This window comes from Cyprinodon tularosa, unplaced genomic scaffold (genome assembly GCF_016077235.1).
Source record: "Cyprinodon tularosa strain WSP-4 unplaced genomic scaffold, ASM1607723v1 ctg1510, whole genome shotgun sequence".
NCBI classification, from domain to species: domain Eukaryota; kingdom Metazoa; phylum Chordata; class Actinopteri; order Cyprinodontiformes; family Cyprinodontidae; genus Cyprinodon; species Cyprinodon tularosa.
The window spans coordinates 36,018-47,700 of NW_024038344.1; the positions used below are offsets into that span (position 1 = coordinate 36,018).

At 46.0% G+C, this 11,683-nt stretch overlaps 1 protein-coding gene across 1 annotated transcript; it reads left to right on the forward strand.

The window, feature by feature from the left end:
* Positions 1 to 1,623: 1,623 nt before the first annotated feature.
* Positions 1,624 to 9,385, forward strand: LOC119779803 (glycogenin-1-like). Its single transcript, XM_038279604.1, has 8 exons — positions 1,624 to 2,018; positions 2,340 to 2,478; positions 3,319 to 3,493; positions 6,073 to 6,235; positions 6,473 to 6,599; positions 6,681 to 6,861; positions 6,943 to 7,059; positions 8,972 to 9,385. The coding sequence occupies exons 1-8, from the start codon at positions 2,012 to 2,014 to the stop codon at positions 9,383 to 9,385; spliced, it is 1,323 nt and encodes a 440-aa protein (XP_038135532.1). The 5' UTR covers positions 1,624 to 2,011.
* The last annotated feature ends 2,298 nt before the right edge of the window (positions 9,386 to 11,683 follow it).

Genomic DNA, 11,683 nt, shown 5'->3' on the forward strand with positions numbered 1-11,683 from the left:
CGAAGTGTATGTTTTGAAGTTATTGTGTATTACATGAGTTTTGTCTGTCAGTTGATTTCTGGTGTTTACGTGTTTTTAGTAAAGTGTCGTTGTACACCTCGTGGCTGTTGTGTAACTCTGTCTCTATAAAAAAACAAACCCCAGCTCTGCTGGATCGGCTCTAAATCAGACGACCCCCCCGGGAAGGTGTGAATTTCAGCCACTCTTGCTCAGCTGGGTCAAACTATAGACCTAAATTCAACAGATTTATACGACATTTGAAATGTAAACATCCATCTCCGCAGCTCTTCTGGACATTTATCCTTCAAAATAATGGAAACTTATGGTCTGAGCTAAATTTAATTTCTCTGGCTTCACACCAACAGCTGTCATCAAGCAGAAAACATGTGGCCCAGTTTGTTGAAGGTCTGTAGAGTAAGCTCTATTTATAATCGTGCCATTCAGTCAAAGACTGATCTTCAGAGAAAGGTCAGAGCAACAAAACTAGCTTTCAGATCAGAGGGATGCTAAGACGTTAGAGCTAGCAAAGCTTCCCCAGCAGACATGGAGGGACCCTCTACTTCCCTATTCAAACTCTACAGGAAGCTCAACATGGAAAGCATGTAACCACCTCGAATCAAGAGTTACACAAGTTAGCTTCTGAAGCTCTTAGTTATTAAACCCAAACACATAGGTGTGGAGATTTGCACGACTAACAAACAGAACAGCGAAGAAACATGGATTGTTGTTTAACTCAGTGAGGGAGGTGGGCCGATACGTCCTGTTGGGACATTCCTTCCTGTTAAATCCAGAATAGAATTTAAAATCCTCCTTCTCACATATAAAGCCTTAAATGGCCAAGCTCCATCTGATATCAGAGATCTGATTGTTCCTCATGTTCCTAACAGAGCATGTTCTGAGCATCCTGACTGCTTCATTCTATTTCTATTGTTAAGCTGCTATAGGCTTAAAATGCTGGGGGACATAGGGACCCCTTTTCCTCATTCTACTTCACTCTATCTCTATAGTTCTGCTGCTTTAGGCTTAGACTGCTGGAGGACATAGGGACTCCTTTTCCTCATTCTCCTTCATTCAATCTCTATAGTTTTGCTGCTATAGGCTTAGATCTCTTGAGTTTTTCCTCTCCACTGTCGCTACAAGCATGCTTAGTGTGAGGGATTGCTGAAGAGTCAATGAGTCGATGCAATCAGCTGGTTTTCCTTAGATAGAAAACTTTGAACCAATCTGACTGGATGATCTGGTTGAACTGGAAAGTGACCTGAGATGACATGATGGGAATTGGAGCTATAGAAATAAGCTGAACAGAATTGAATTCAAAGGATTTTAGGAAATCGAACAGCTCCTATAAGCCAGGTGGGCTCCTATGCTAAAGGAGCATCCTGCTTCCTTCCTCACTGCAGCTCTATTCAGACAGCTCTGTCCATGGAGACCACTGATGGTCTTCAGGTCTGGCTAAATCAGGTCTTTACTGACCGATGCTGTCAGTCTGATCAATCTGTTTTTTTTTAAAGAATGATCAGCAGAACGTTTTGCTCTCTGTCACAAATCAAAAAGTTTCAGCGGAGTATGGCAACAGGAAATGGAAAGGTTACAGAGGTGCAAATACTTTTTGGCGAAGCAGCTTTAGACTGAGGCTGGTGCCTGGCCATGGCTACAGGTTATTTGCTGCTGACTGATGTGGAAAGTGAAAATCAACACTCCTGTGGGGTTATCAGCCGAGCAGAAGATTGCTCTGTTGCACAACCCTTCGTTGCTTAGCCCCTTTCCTGCTGGTTGAATGACCAGTTGGACAAAAACATCAGAGGGTAGAAGCTGCAGGCCCCCAGCCTCATGCTTTACTCCACACCTCCACGCGCGCCGAGCTGCCACTCTACTCAAGGCTTCCACATCTACGCTGGTGCTCCTTTCTGCTACACGAGTCCGAGTCTGCCGCTCCGGAGCCGTGCTATGCCCCCCGCCTCCGCTCTGGACTAGTAAACCTGTAGGACTTGGTGCTGCCTGAAGAGAGAAAATGTCAGGTAGGATCCTCAGTTTCTTTAAAAGTTTCACACCTTTTTTTGATTCAACGTGTTTGAGAAGAACACATTAGAGATAAAATGAGTAACAGCATGCCGTAGTGAGTGCTTTGAAATGAGAGCAGACTCTGAGCTATTTCAGCTTCTATTCAGAAAAGGGGAGCCAGTGAAATCTAACACTGTCCTCACACGGAGGTTACGTGCCTCGCTGTCATGCTGCGGGCCGGGATTATGGAGCCAGCTGTTAGGATTTGAGGATAAGAAGCGTTCCGTAGGTGAACCCGATGGGAGCTTTAAGGCCTGGTCTGTCCTCTCTGCCTGCAGCTGGCGAGGCCTTCGTCACGCTGGCCGCCTCAGACTCCTACTGCCAGGGAGCCACGGTGGTGGCCACCAGCCTGCGGCGGCACGCAACCACTCGCCGCATCGTCGCCATGGTCACGCCAAACATCTCTGAGCAGTCCAGGTGAGACCCGTTTCTGCGTCACCAGGAGCTGCGATCAACATTTAGCTCCAGTTTTACTGGCTTTCTGCTGAATACGAAGAATAAGAAGAAAAAACGACGGTTTGCCAAAAATAAGGAGCAATATTTATGGATATTTAGCGCGTTTTAAGAGAACATAAAGGAGTTATTTTATTCCAAGTCATTTTTCAACTATGACTTTCATTCATTTGTAAAAATCTTACTTGGTTAAATAAATATTTAGCTCCAAACTAAATATTTAGTTTCAAATGAAATATTTAATTTGTTAAATAAATATTTAGCTCCAAACTAAATATTCAGCTAGCTTGGCGCTAGCTGAATATTTAGCGAATATGCAAATTCCCTTGCCGACAGCAGAAGTGGACTATCAAAGTAAAAGCCTGGGAATTTTTATATTTAAGTGAATTTCCATATTCGCTAAATATTTAGCTAGCTTGGTGCTAGCTTAATATTTAGTTTGGAGCTAAATATTTATTCAACAAACTAAATATTTATTGAAGTAATTTATTTGAAGTAAGACTTTTATAAATGAATGAATCACAGTGAAAAAATTACTGGTAAAAAAATAAATCAAACAAAAACACGCTAAATAATCATAAATATTGCTCCTAATTTTTGACCAATAAAAAAATAACCTGACTTTAACCGGAGAAAAAAAAAAAATATTCAATGCAGCTTTTTGTTGATTTGGTCCTTGGCTCCGATTGGTCGATTCTCCAGTCTCAGCTTTAATTAGGAGCTTCCCTTCATCTTAAACAGATGTGATCATTGCTGCAGCCTTAGAAAGTCGTCTAACCGACTCGGTGACCTCCTTCTGACCAGGAAAGGCCTGGAGGACGTCTTTGATGAGGTCATCACGGTGGAGGCGATGAACAGCGAGGATCCGCTCCATCTGGCCATGCTGGGACGTCCTGAGCTCGGCGTCACCTTCACCAAGATCCACTGCTGGAATCTGACTCAGTTCAGCAAATGTGTCTTCCTGGATGCCGACACGCTGGTTAGTTCACTACCAACTCAGTCCCACTGGTGGGAAACTGGTTTTTAGACAACCAGGGATCTGTTTCACAAAGCGAGTTTCATCAACCTGTATCTGTTGCCTTGGTTAGGCAACATCCTCCGCCACTAATAACGACCATTTATTGAGATGATACCAGCCGAGGTGCGGCTGCAAACAGACAGTATTTACTGTGCAAGAGAAACTGAATCAATATGAGGAGGAACCCATGAGATGATGAACAGGTTCCAGTTATTAGAACTACGTTTTTATTCTTCGTCTTCACCTGCTGCCAGAAGATTTTATCTAAATAAATACATTTATCTTCTACATTTCAAGAAATAAACCCGTAATGTTTTTGTGATCACTACAGGATATGGCAAGCCGCTTTAATATGTGTTAATATCTATTAGTTTGACTGAATATGTATTCCTGAAAAAACATTTTCTTTGCCTAAATGACCATTAAAACAAAATGTCACTCAACATCTAGAATAAACATTCTGGATGTCTAGAAATTTATTTCAGATCTCCATATTCCTAATATCACTGGTCAGCATTTGCATTATTTTGACACTGAAGAATCATGAATACATTTCCAGTCAAGCTGATAAATGTGTAAACATTTCTAGATTTATAAAACTTAATTCCTACTAGCATAATTTAGTTTTTTATTTTTTGAAATTCAGTTTCTCCTGCAAAATGTATTTTAGAAAATCTATTATTACAGTCCAGTCCAGGAGTGTGATTTTGATGAGGAAGAATATTATTTTAGTGATCTACAAATAGAATAATAAAGAGGAGAGTGCTTTAAATAAATGTAGAAACAGCCTGCCATAGGCGACTTACGCGTTAACTCGAGCAGCAATCTTCTCCTTCTTCCTCTCCTTTGCAGCTGTTTCTCTGTTTCTCTGCTTTTTAAACACATTCTCCGTTTTATTTTTTATTTCTTCATTAAAATCTCCAGTTCCAGTGGGGTGAAATAGTCACTTCCTGTTGCCTGTTGTCATGGTGACTCGTCCATTCAGGGCTCCACTGATAATGGCTTTTCATACTTGTTACGCACGTTCTTAACTCTGAGGGGACCTAGTTAAAATGGATTGAACTAATTGATAGCAGCCGAAGTTTAACAGGAGTTCCCGGCTTTAGGCTAGATCAATTTAGAGTTGAGGATTAGAGTCTGAGTTTGTTAAACCTGCTTCTAGAAACGGACCACAGATCAGACACAGAGTGTAAGTGTTGGTTAAATGAAAGTGGTTTTTGTCCCATGTCTGCAGGAGAACCAGACGTAGTGGTGAAGACCCCATGAGTCTCTGACAGCCCCTTAGATTGAGGAGGTGCTCCGAGAAAAGTCTGGTTCTCTGATCCACGTGTGCTTTGTGGATCTAGAGAAGACTTATGACTCTGATTGGTGTGTGAGGCCATCGGACGATGGGGTACCTGATGATCTTTAGGACCATCACGTCCCTTTATACCTTAAACAAGTTCATCATCATAAAGTCTTTCTGTAGGTTAAACTCCAGCGGTTTATTCTCTTGCCACCCATTCCCCTCTGGTAGTGACCTATCACTCTAGGTCCCAGCATGCCTTCCAACCCCAAGGTCACACCTAAGGCGATAAAACGATGACAACAGGCTACCGTCTTTCTCTTTTGCAGCTGTCAACGCACCAGACAGGATCTAACATATACCCCTTTCCCAGTGGGGGAAAAACCAGTTTAAACCAGAACAATGGGATTTTAGTGATGGTGGGAACGGCTCACTGACACTTGTCGACACGGGTCAAACGACTCGAAAATTGCCTCGGCTCTGATCGGCATGCTGTGGGAACACCACTGAGCGCAACGTACGGACATCAACACACTGTGCCAGTCGCTCCTAACAAGCAGAAACAACTCTGTTTACTTTCGATAAACCTGGACTAAGCCCTGGCTTCCTTCCATGTTTCTCTCCATTGTTTACATCCCTGAGTTCTGTCACTCATGTGACATCATCAACACTAACCCAGTGTGATGATCTCACACTGCCAGCGAGGGGTTAGACCAGCTTTATTATTCAAATGCTGATCGTTAGGGGGTCGACCAATGTTTATCTTCATTCATTTCATCAATAGCTGGAGTCAACATTTTCAGTAACAAACTGATTAAATTCCTCATAAATAATCCAAATCTTTTTTTTGTTTTGACTTGGTTACTAAATGACTCATTGCATTCAGTCAACCTTAGCTTCAGTTTTCTATGGAGAACAAAGCAGGGGTCCTAAGAGACATTTTCTAAATGTATCAAACAGTTTTTCAAAACTCAGGGAAAGTAAATGTTGTTCAAGTTTACAAAGGAAAACCACCACTTTATAATATTTAGATATATTTATAAATTACGTATCGTTGTCGGGATGTGACAGTAGACCCATCAGAGTTGAGTTCCTCCTCAACCATCCGTATTAAAAGTCACATAAAAAGCTTTATGGATTTTTCTGAACATGTCTTCTATGAGAACCAAGTGGAACCAATGCCAGTTCCTGATCCATACTTGACTCTGCGCGTCGAAGCAGACTCTGATGCTAACACCGTCCCCGTTCTTCTCAGGTCCTGTCTAACGTAGACGAGTTGTTCCAGAGGGACGAGCTGTCCGCTGCTCCTGACCCTGGATGGCCCGACTGCTTCAACTCGGGCGTTTTTGTCTTCAGGCCGTCCAGGAAGACCTACGAAAGCCTCCTGGATCATGCCCTGCACCATGGAAGCTTCGACGGTAAGTCCGAGTCCTCTAGCCACTCGTGCCTCTGTTCCTTCAGAAGAGATCGAATGACAAACCACTTTAAGGCTGAAGGTAGTAGATAGCTCAGACCAGTTCAGGATGTTTTCTCTAACTCGTAGCATGTCGGTTCTAAAAAGTCAAGCTCTTTGGCTTCAATAGCATTGATTAAATCTGCGTTGTTAGAGAAAAACACAGGATTTTATTGTTTCCTTTCTTCTCTCGTGTTGTCAGGAGGAGATCAAGGCCTCTTAAACTCATTCTTCAGCAGCTGGAGCTCCGAAGACATCAGCAAACACCTGCCGTTCCTCTACAACCTGTGTGCTAGCTCCTTGTACAGCTACCTCCCCGCCTTCAGGCAGTGAGTCCGTCTGTCAGACCCACTTTTGCGCGGCCGCATGTACGTCATCTGAAAATGTTTGCTCTTAAATGCCGGCTGCAGGTTCGGACACCAGGTCAAGATCGTCCACTTTGCAGGAGCCGTGAAGCCCTGGAGCTCCCACAGGGAGGATGGTCACTCCCGTGTTCTGGAGCAGTTTGAGTCTTTGTGGTGGAAGGAGCACCACCATCACTCTGCCCCACCAGTGACACCTTCACCCACTCCAAGCAGGCACAGACCAAAGGTAGGGTGGGGTGAAAGCAGGCCTGCACACCGAGGACTGCTCAGAAACTCTCACAGTATTTTTCACTTTCTCTTCAAGCAGGTCCAAGAACAAGGGGTCCAGATGCCGTTCACAGTCAACCTGGACACCTCCAGTTCCCTGCTCGCACATTTTTCTACATCTGATGACAGTTTGCACTCGCAGCCTGAAGAACTGACGGTAGGACAGAGTTCTGACCCCTGACTTAATCTGAAGACCTCCCAAATCCCTGTGTGAGATAGATTAACCAAGGGGAGGGGTGCATCCAGACTAGATGGTGGTTTATCATTGAGCAGTCATTCAAAAATCGCATTAGCCATCAGAGCTCCAGCACATTCAGCCAACCTTTCCTAACAGAGCAGATGAAACGCTCTGGTTCCATATCAGCTGACAGAGAAAAACCCAATCAGAGCAGTGGAAGCTCAGCCTTCTGGAAGTGTAAGAGATACACCAATATACTGACCAGGTTCTTGCGGCCATTTTACACATCGCACTAGAACGATTCCTCTCCTCCTATCGGCGGTTCACGATACTGCAGCTCTCAAGGCGGGAATTACGCAAACAAAAATGGACGTGATCAAAACATTCAGGAACTTATGTTTGTTTATATTGCTGATATTTCGTCCTTTGCGGAATGCCATGTGAAGAAGGCATTCCTCTTTGTCTTGGCACCATCCCAGGTCGCACCATGCTTTTTAATGCCATTTATTGCTAATAGGCTGAGAAGAAATTGGTGTTACTAAGCCAGACACGTCGGAAAACCCGTAAAATGAGTCAGCTGATGGTCAGGAGATGTCATGTGCTCTTTGTTATCAGAGAACCCAGCCAGAACCGAACCGTGGCAAGTCCTACTGTTAAACTACTACTAGATGTTGTGCGGTTGTGTCTGGTACTGTCCAGTTCAGTTGCGTTACTTTTACACTTAACTGTCACCTTGGTTACAGTGCTCGGACCATTCTCTGCACGGTTTCAAAAGAGTAGTGGAAATGTGGTATAAGCGGAGCTGGTGAAGATTCTCAATCATCCAGGTCATAGTCATTCCAAAAGAGTAAAAAAAAACAATCCACTGGACAGTGACTGAAATGCTTACATTTTGGACAAAGACAAAACAGGTGGTTTGAGAGGGGCGTGAAGGAAGAAATCTTTGTTAAGAAAGAGAAAACAATCTTAAACAGAGGGGGTGGACTCAGGTTTCAGTTTTCAAAATGCAGCGATAGAGGTGATCCCCCCTGCTATCATCGCAGCCCCAACCTCTTTAAGGGGGAACAGAAGACCTCGCCTATTCAGCCAGGCCAATAATGCCCTTTATCGACCCCCCTTAAGAGACATAGACAGGTATGGGGCATTGCAGGCTAACAAAGAAGCCAAACGACCCCCATTCCAAAGGGGGGGACCCGTTCATCCGTTTCTATTTGCATGTTTTCTAAACTAAAACAAGGCTTTGATGGGCTGCTGGATAAAACCTGGAACTAAACGCTATTTCTGACATTTTGAATGATCACTTAGCACTATGTCTTATTCAACCTTTCTGCTCAATTAAAATTAACCCAACATGCTCAAAAGAAGCGCGACTTTGGCTGTAGGTGGTGGGCAGAGAGAGATCATAGAACCTTTACGGTCAGAATCTTCCAGGCCTAGAACCAGAGACCCTCTGCCTGCACCTAGAAGTCCAGTCCATGGGAGTTATGAACGGAAGGGGTGGAAACAAGATGTGCTTATTGGTGTTATTTCCCTCCAGCTCCATGAGACAGGTGGTATTACGCTAAACCCTCCACTGATTAGGAAGGTCTGCACCACTTATCTGTCGATCCAGTCCTCCTGGACTGGACCTTATTAGCAGAGCAGCTCATATTGGAATACATCATGGTAATTATGATGGCTGCTTATTAGAGAGACCCAATGGCTGCTACTAGTTCCAGTAAATCCGACTCTGCTCGGCTGCACCTCCAGGAGGCAAAAATACCAAACTTCTCTCACATTTCCACTCAACACTCTGGTTTAGAAGAGTGGAACCAGTCTGTGGACAAACCGATGTGTCTTTTGACTGCTGACCCACAGTAACAGGACTGTAACATGACTGCCATGTCTAAAGTCTCCCCACAGAGACAGCTGCCCCCCACAGAAGGAGTCCAGTGTCCGGGAGGAGAAGTCCCCCCACCTGGAGAAGGAATCAGCAGTCCCAAACGAGAAGAAAGCATTCCAGGAAGAGAGGACGACATTCCGGGAAGAGAAGACGCCATTCCCGGAAGAGAAAACGGCATTTCCGGAAGAAAAGACAACACTCCCGGAAGAGAAGTCCCCAGTCCCGGAACAGAAGTCCCCAGTCCTGGAAAAGGAGTCAGTGGTCCCGGAGAAGGAGTTCCAAAAACCAGAGCCAGCAGCAAGCGCTGATTCGCCATCAGGAGCTGTTGGGGTGAAGGACAGCGGCGGCGCCGCGTACCGTGATGATGAGCCGGTAGGAAAAGTTGTTTCCTTTCCATCTTCTTTCTCTATTGAACTCACCTGAAGACGGACAGGTCAGATCAGAGGGACAGAATCAGAACCAGAGGGACAGAATCAGAACCAGGGGGACAGGTCAGATCAGAGAGACAGAACCCGAACAAGAGGGACAGGTGAGACCAGAGGGACAGGATCAGAACCAGGGGGACAGGTCAGACCAGAGGGACAGAATCAGAACCAGGGGGACAGAATCAAAACCAGAGGGACAGGTCACACCAGAGGGACAGAACCATAGGGACAGGTCAGACGAGGGACAGGTAAGACAAGAGGGAAAGAATGTAAACCAGAGGGACAGGTCAGACCAGAGGGACAGAACCATAGGGACAGGTCAGACGAGGGAAAGGTAAGACCAGAGGGACAGAATCAGAACCAGGGGACAGGTCAGACCTAGAGGGACAGGTCAGACAAGAGGGACAGAATCAGAACCAGGGGACAGGTCAGATCAGAGGGACAGGTCAGACAAGAAAGACAGGTCAGAATCAAAGGGACAGAATCAAAACCAGAGGGACAAACCCAAAGGGAAAGGTCAGACCAGAGGGACAGAACCCGAACAAGAGGGACAGGTCAAACCAGAATGACAGAATCAGAACCTTGGAGACAGGTCAGACCAGAGGGACAGAATCAGACCAGAGGAACAGAATCAGAACCAGAATGACAGAATCAGAACCTTGGGGACAGGTCAGATCAGAGAGACAGAAACCGAACAAGAGGGACAGGTGAGACCAGAGGGACAGAATCAGAACCAGGGGGACAGGTCAGATCAGAGAGACAGAACCCGAACAAGAGGGACAGGTGAGACCAGAGGGAGAGAATCAGAACCAGGGGGACAGAATTAGAACCAGAGGGACAGGTCAGACCAGAGGGAAAGAATCTAAACCACAGGGACAGGTCAGACCAGAGGGACAGAACCATAGGGACAGGTCAGACGAGGGAAAGGTAAGACCAGAGGGACAGAATCAGAACCAGGGGGACAGAATCAAAACCAGAGGGACAGGTCAGACCAGAGGGACAGAACCATAGGGACAGGTCAGACGAGGGACAGGTAAGACCAGAGGGAAAGAATCTAAACCAGAGGGACAGGTCAGACCAGAGGGACATAACCATAGGGACAGGTCAGACGAGGGACAGGTTAGACCAGAGGGAAAGAATCTAAACCAGAGGGACAGGTCAGACCAGAGGGACAGAACCATAGGGACAGGTCAGACGAGGGAAAGGTAAGACCAGAGGGACAGAATCAGAACCAGGGGACAGGTCAGATCAGAGGGACAGGTCAGAAAAGAAAGACAGGTCAGAATCAAAGGGACAGAATCAAAACCAGAGGGACAAACCCAAAGGGAAAGGTCAGACCAGAGGGACAGAACCCGAACAAGAGGGACAGGTCAAACCAGAATGACAGAATCAGAACCTTGGAGACAGGTCAGACCAGAGGGACAGAATCAGACCAGAGGAACAGAATCAGAACCAGAATGACAGAATCAGAACCTTGGGGACAGGTCAGACCAGAGGGACAGAATCAGACCAGAGAGACAGAATCAGGACCAGAGGGAAAGAATCAGAACCAGGAGGACAGGTCAGACAGAGGGACAGAACCAGAACCAGAGGGACAGGTGAGACCAGAGGGACAGAATCAGAACCAGGGGGACAGAATTAGAACCAGAGGGACAGGTCAGACCAGAGGGAAAGAATCTAAACCACAGGGACAGGTCAGACCAGAGGGACAGAACCATAGGGACAGGTCAGACGAGGGAAAGGTAAGACCAGAGGGACAGAATCAGAACCAGGGGGACAGAATCAAAACCAGAGGGACAGGTCAGACCAGAGGGACAGAACCATAGGGACAGGTCAGACGAGGGACAGGTAAGACCAGAGGGAAAGAATCTAAACCAGAGGGACAGGTCAGACCAGAGGGACATAACCATAGGGACAGGTCAGACGAGGGACAGGTTAGACCAGAGGGAAAGAATCTAAACCAGAGGGACAGGTCAGACCAGAGGGACAGAACCATAGGGACAGGTCAGACGAGGGAAAGGTAAGACCAGAGGGACAGAATCAAACCAGGGGACAGGTCAGATCAGAGGGACAGGTCAGAAAAGAAAGACAGGTCAGAATCAAAGGGACAGAATCAAAACCAGAGGACAAACCCAAAGGGAAAGGTCGACAGAGGGACAGAACCCAACAAGAGGAAGGTCAAACCAAATGACAGAATCAGAACCCTTTGGGGAAGGAAACCGAGGACAGAAAACAGACCCGAGGAACAGAATCGAACCAAAGACGAACAGAACCTTGGGGGCAGGTCCCCGGGGGC